The 7,107-nt window shown below is 43.5% G+C and overlaps 1 protein-coding gene across 1 annotated transcript in view; it reads left to right on the top strand.

The window, feature by feature from the left end:
• Positions 1 to 3,065: 3,065 nt before the first annotated feature.
• LOC118779120 (SRSF protein kinase 1-like) overlaps positions 3,066 to 7,107 on the top strand; it is a 30,309-nt gene continuing 26,267 nt past the window's right edge. The window contains exons 1-2 of the mRNA XM_036531026.1: positions 3,066 to 3,304; positions 4,094 to 4,148. Of these exons, the coding sequence (XP_036386919.1) occupies positions 3,292 to 3,304; positions 4,094 to 4,148 (68 nt within the window). The 5' untranslated portion in view covers positions 3,066 to 3,291. The remainder of the gene's footprint in view (positions 3,305 to 4,093; positions 4,149 to 7,107) is intronic.

Genomic DNA, 7,107 nt, shown 5'->3' with positions numbered 1-7,107 from the left:
AGTCGAACAATTACGCTGCAAATCGGTGGAGACACAGCTCAAATGGTTACATGCATTGCTCAGATTGGTGGCATATTGTGGCAGTAGTGCTCCATGAAGGACTGGTAGTCGCTACACCTGATCCCTCGATCTTTCAAATGAGAGCTATTCCTGAGGTTTCAGAACATGAATTTGAACTGAAGCCTTAGCATAGCAGGGATTTAACTGATGGGTGAAGTGATTGGTCTGTATCCCTATCAGTCCTCTGTCAGGCACTGATAGAGGACTGTGGGAGTGTGAATTGATGATGGCTGTTAGAGCTTTTTCTCTTGTCAATTCCAATACCTGACAACCACAGTTTTAGGCAGGGGGATCATTCTATTTTTTTATTTTAGCTCTTAATTCAATCGAGTAAGTAAATTTGTTTTGTCCCAGTCCTTTATATATAAATATTTATTTCATTTCTTTCGCTTAGCTGAAACTGTCCACTGTAAAGTCTCACTGTGTTGGAGGGCTGAGGTGTACATAGGTTCTGCCCCCAGGCACTGATCTTGGATCGGAGTCCACCTTTTAAACAAGGTCATTGTGGTCAGGATTGGGAGTCTTGAACCTGTGGTAGGGGGTAGAAAGTACTGGAGCGAGGGTTGAGGAGAAGCATCTTAGCCCTGGCATCTGTTGCTGCTCTTTCCCACTGCAACACTTCACTTCACCAGAGAGGAGGTGGGATTCCAAATGGAACCCAGTGTGATGATCCTTCTAGAATTAGTCACACCTGTAAACTCCCTGGTGACTACACTGGAGTTCTAATGCAGTTGACGATGCAATTTTGACCTGGTAAAAGTTTTTTTTTTCCCCCTCTTAAGGTGGTAACAGATCACTACTCAGCCATTTCTGAGATCAAGTGCACAAGACCTTAGTCAGAAACTGCAGAAATAGGTTTGCCCTTCAGGGATAAAGGTTGCCCGTATCTGAAAACGTGTTCTTGTCCGAGGATCAAGTTCACCCATTGTGCAGGATAGATCAAAATGTGATCTGAGCCACTGTCCGTTACTGTCAGAAAGAGCTGTCACGATGCTTCTCCTTTCTCTTCAGCAAGGTGCTCAGACCAGCAAAGTCCCCAACAAAGAACATGTTTATGAATTTTGAAAGAATGACTTAAGGATGTATATAAGTTTTTTAATTGTTTTATCCTCATGGCTGTGTGTTCATGGTATAGTATTACTTGATTCCATAAAGCAATATCTATATGAAGCATGCCTTTTGGTGTGTGCGAGGGTGTGTTTCTTTGTTTGCGTGTGTTTACAGGAGTTTGAAGGGTAATGTTAAAACCACAGATTGTAATATAATAATAAAAAGATGAGGTTATGGTATTTATAACCTGGTGCGGCAAACTGCAATGTCCAGAGTATGTCTTTTTTTTCCCTTCTGAGTACGATTCACACTTTATGCGAGAGAGACTTAATTATTTCACATTCATTACCTGTCCACCACATTTTAACTGAGTAAACAGGCAGAATACCCTGTAAATACCACTGTTAAAAATAAAAATTATTTTTCAACATTGTATGCATCATCTTCATTGTTATTTATATGTTGACTTACATCCCCTGCCGTATTTGTGGTGGTGAGACCTTGGTGGCAGAAGACTCTGTCTGTCCATGGCATGCTTTACACCAAACCTGCATCATTCTGCTCGATCACTATCTGCCATTTTGCCGGATTTATAGTGGAATAACTAGGATGATTTAAAAAGGCAGTTTTTTAATGTAACGTTTCACAGATGTACAAATAGGAGGTGAAGTGTAGAGCTAATTGAAAGGACTCCAGAACTTTTATCAGTGGAATTCCTTTCCCATCAGCGTCACTGCTGAGTGTTTGGCTTCTAGATTGACTCCAATTCGTGATTATACATCTGATTTCATCTTGAGTTTTACGATTCATTCCGCGCCTTGAATGCTAATTGATGATTTATGTCATGAATTACCAAGATGAATTCAGGCTGAAGCTTATAATGAGCTTGGTATGTGCTGGAGCTGGGACAGGTAGAGCGTGGTTGCATTCCACACCGTTCTCTAATGTACTGAGCAATGTTTAGATGAATGCTCCGCATATTAAAACTAACGCACATTTCCAGACATTTCCAGTTCGGTTGCCGAGAGGAGTAACACACAGCCCTGGCTGCACCAAAGTAAAATGGCATAAGAGCGCCCCCTGGACAATGTCCGGTATACCGTTACCCTTTATTTATCTGTAGGTTCAAACGGAATATACACTCTTGGTTTTTTATGGTTTTTTATAGCTTTTCTAGCGGCGCATAGTGGAACGTTTACAATGTCATCGAACATTTTAAGTAAAAGGCAACATAGCTATAAACAGACAACCTTCGTGGAGTGGAAAAGGTATCTTAGTATGTCATAGCCAGTGTTAAGCATTAGTTTGTACTTTCTGCGTTTACACCATACATTTTTGTACCATGGACATCACAGGTGTCGGTTTACTGAGAGGACTCCATAATGCTAATGGTATGTTAAAAGCTGAAGAAAGTCTAAAATTGTATGGATTCAGTCATCGGCTTCAGCTTGTATTGAACAGAAGATTCGCTGCATATTACACAGGAAAATCGGTTAACATCAGCGCGATAACTACGTATAGGCCTTTGGCCGTTGAAGGAAAACGCTGATCTAGAGTTAAAAAATCTTAAATAAAGCCCTGTGTAAAATTCTGTAGAATGACCACTAGATGGCACTAACAGACCGCACAAATATAGTGTGTCTCACGTTTATAGAGTTATTTTGCTTGAAAATATTGTTTCGGAATGGTGTGTTTCTAGAATACAACTGAATATATACTACGATTCCCAAGGAGGACCGCAGTTATTGTAAATCGTACAGTGGGTTCACATTTGTGGTAAGGCAACCTTCATAAATTCACAAAGCTGCAGATTTCCCCAGGTCTCATCAGTATTTGTACAGCAGAAGGAGTGTGTCAAAGTCCCTGAACCCTGATCCTACACATCCACACAGCTATAGACAAATACACACTTTAGTCTGAAAGCTAGCCAGTAACAAGTGAGAACACTACAAAAACAAGACTCGCTGATCTATCAGATCATGCTTGTGCTGGAAGTCATTTAAGAATCACCATACATTGTCTTAAAGCAGGCTAACTAGAGGCTTAACAAAAATGAAAGGGGCGTGGGTAGAGAGGGGTGTGACAAAGAGCGACAGAGTTTTGTTTGTGGAAGTTTCCTGAACTGCGCCTGCGCAAGAGTCGGACTCATTCGAGACACTATCCCAGGCTTGCCGGTCGAATATGGAGAGGAAAGGTAATAGAATCTAAAATAGTGATTATAGATGACATAGCAAAGTGCGAGAGTAAACATGTTTAGTTATATTCTTGTTTGCATTTGAAGCGCCATGCAATATGTGTCAGGAACTGCTTGAGGATCTAGCGTAAGCAAGTGATGTATCAGCATTATGGCAAGCAAGTAGTGTTGTTAGCTGGCTGTCCAGTTAGCAGGAATACTACGGATTTGTATGGAATTGGATTCGTTCGCTTATCTAATGTCTATGTACGTGATACAGCTGTTCAGCTTTTCAAATAGATTGCTAGATTGCTTTTATATGTTGAGATAATTTTAGTTAAGTTATTAAACATTCTTGCAAGCAAGCCAGCCAGGAAAATTTTAAAATGAGAGTTGACGTTCTTCACGGTATTCAAAAAGACTCAAACGGTGTGTTAGCTAGCTAGCTGTCTTGTGGGAAATACTGCATTTTGAAAGGTACAACCTTTAGTCATTATGATATTGATCGTCATTGTGTTTGTAGCCAACTGATTAGGACAAGCAACTAGTCAACTGCATTAGAACAAAATTCGCTGATATAAACAAAGTTTTGCTTAGCGAAACATGTTTTAGCTGATGGGCTATACCTGTACGGATGGGACAATCGTAGTTAGCTGGCTACCGTTAGAATACTAAATTGTTTTTGCAGCCAGCCAGCTATCTTGTGGATTACCGCCAGTGAAGTTGTCTCGAACAGTGTTTTGAACAGTGTGAAAGTAACAGTTAACTGCTGTAATGTTACTAATAAATGCCCCCTCCATTCCACGACAGTACTCGCACTCCAGGCGAGGAAGAAAAGGACCAAGGCGAAAAAAACGAACAAAAAGTAAGTAGCTAGTACCATTCTATCAAGGGGCTTTGACTAGGCCGTCCCCACGTGAACCGTTACTGCTGCTATCTGGCTAAGTAGCTAGTTAGCTCTGACATCTAAGTAACTAGTACTTGCGGGATGATTTTCACTGGAACGTTAAATACAAGCATTTGTAAAAAAAAAAAAAAACCCATCATAGTATCGTTGACCGGCTATCTAACTGACATATTATTCTGATTGCATTTGAAACATATTGAAATAGTCTCCCGTTTGTCCATGATATTTTGACCGCCCATCAAGCTAGCGTGCTAGCAAACTCTTGACAGAGTCGTGCCTCGGGTTTTAGCTAGATAAGCAGCCTCAGACTGAATAATGCGAGTGCGAATTTTAAGTCTTGCCTGTAATTGCAACACAGCATGCCGTAATCGAGACGTTTGGCTAGCTTGCTAACGTTAACGAAGTGTCTAACGCTGCGTTGTGAAAGTTTTAACACGTGGCTTTTCTCCTGGCTTCAAAGCTGTATCTGCTCACTCGGGCCAGCATGATGAGTGGCGTAGGTCGTAAAAGAGACATTAACTCAGCCTCTACGGTATCGTTGCACCAGCGAAAACGTTCTCCCATGCGGTCGCAACGTTCCTGTTGGCACCTGACAATTACTTTTGGTGGAGTGACGGTATGTCCGAGGTTTGTTTGTTTTGGTTGTCAGCGAGATCACGAGGAAGAGACACCTTTGTTAAAAACAAAATACGAGATTGGGAAATGGTCTTATCCAGAGCTACCATAAGGTACATGAGCACAAAATGGCTGCATCAACAGTGGATTTTGAGAAAACATCAGCAGCACCTTAGAACAAGTGATACTACGTGATAGTGCGACAATGGCTATGGTGCTCTTTTGACGACTCTTATAAAGTGCAATAATAATCAAGAAACCGTCAGCTTAATAGTAGAAGTTCCCATGTGTGTAACAGTAATGTGTAACAGTGGTACACAGAAAAGCCCACTAAGTCCTGTAAAGTACAACACAATCAGTGCATTTGTGTTTGGGAAGAAGAGAGTCTTTAGGGGAGGGAGAAGAGAGAAGCAAGGGAGTTGAGGATGTGTGACCCCCACTGGGGAGGGTGGCAGAGTGGAGTGGTCTGGTTGGTGTGTATGATTACATGATTGTTTGCAGATACAGATGGGCCATTCCCTGTGCTGCTTGGTAAGCTAGCACCTCTGTTTTGAAGCACACATAAGCCATAACTGTTAGCAGATGAATGGTGATGAGTAGAGGTGAGACAAGTATTTTGGGAGATGGAAGACCAGCAGAGCATCAGTGTTCTGGCTGAGCTGCAGAGATCAGGTGGGAGAGGACCAGGGCTGTAACTGTGAGCTGAGCTGAGTAAGTGATCAGGATGAGGCAGATTCTACTTGATGTTATTGTGGAGGAATATGCTGCCCTAGCTCACTGATGCTATATCCTCTGGAAAGGTCATTCTTCTTGTCTTGTGCCACCCCAAGTGTCTTCACAGTCTGAGATGCAGACACCAACGTGTTGTCCATGAGAGCTCTTAAAGGGAAGAGGGTTTGGTTGTTGTGTAGTGGTGTAGTGATCCAGGAGAAGATTTCAGCGAGGTCAGCTGGGATGAGACTTGTGTATTAGAGGGAAAAAGAGAGAGACAGTTGAGTGTCCAGTGTAACTGTGATAGTGAAAACCATGGTAAAATAAAAGACACAATGGATTCTGTGTACAGGAAGAACAGGAGCGGACCAAGGACAGAGCCCTGTGGGACTCCATTCGGAAGGCTGTAAGATGTTGAGACAGAGGCTCTCAGGATCACCTAGTAGGGGTACCCGGAGAGCTTGGATGTAACCTGGCTAAGTGCACTGCCTGAGATACCCATTGCTACCGTGATTGGCAGGGGAATGTGGTGGGCGGCGGTATGAAAGGCAGTAGATAGGCCCAGGATGATGAGGACACATGAGAGGGAGGCGGCTCTGTGAGAGGGACACCGCTTGAGAGGTTGAAGGTTTTTTGACACATTGACTTCTCAGTGCAGTCATGTTGCCCTGTTAAATGATGTCCCTGGGCGGGCATTGTGATGTGTGCTGGGAGCTGGCCAAGAGCCAGAGATATGTTCCAGACTGAAACCCCTCCCACCCACAAATCCTACTGGGTCATCTGCATGCAGGAAAGGAGAAAATCACTAACGGCCATTACAGCTAGTGTCTGCTTGGTACTGGTTAACCTGTTGGTGAGATTAACAGCACCGAACTTTAATTCCAGTTTTACTCCGAGCTTCTTTTGTTATGTGATGATTGTTCTGCCCCTGTTTTGAACCTGTAATTCTGTGTGTAGCGTTCAGAAATCACAGGTTAAAAATCTGTGTGTTGTGAAATGTCTAACAGGACAAACCACGCTCAGCGTTGAGTTGCCTTCAGTGTTTCGTCTCCCAATAGCTCTTTCAGAGTGAGCTGATTTCAGGCTAAAATTCAAGACAGGCTGTTTGCTGATTGACAGGTTGTTTTGCCTAGTAGCAGTGCCTCACCTGGGATTTGAATGTCACCACAGCCAGCACGCCTCTTTGCTGACCAGTGGTGCTGAAGGTAATGCAGCTTTTTGTCTATGCACGCAGCTCCTGACTGCATGTGTGCAAACCCCCCCCCAGTTAGCTCGGCCCTGTGTGGATTGAGAGTCTCCCTATACTGCTGAGTAGAGTTTGGCGTCCTGACAGTGGAGGTACAGTGGGTTGGAGGGGCAGGGTTGAGCGGCAGGTATGTGCCCAGCTGCCTCTGTGGCTGTGCCCAGTCACTGCCAGATAGATAGTCTGTGCCTCTCACTGCCAGTGCGTCTTGCTCCCTATTTTCTTCTACTCCACTGAGTATGCCCTCTGAGGGTGGGTGTTATATAATCACTGTGTGGCAGGCCCACAGGCTGGATCCCAATCCCTGCATTTTGCCCTCAGTTTGGCCCAGCCTAGGGCGTCCCCTTA

The sequence above is a fragment of the Megalops cyprinoides genome, chromosome 6 (genome assembly GCF_013368585.1).
Source record: "Megalops cyprinoides isolate fMegCyp1 chromosome 6, fMegCyp1.pri, whole genome shotgun sequence".
In the NCBI taxonomy this organism is placed as follows: Eukaryota; Metazoa; Chordata; class Actinopteri; order Elopiformes; family Megalopidae; genus Megalops; species Megalops cyprinoides.
This window is presented reverse-complemented; position numbering and strand designations above follow the sequence as displayed.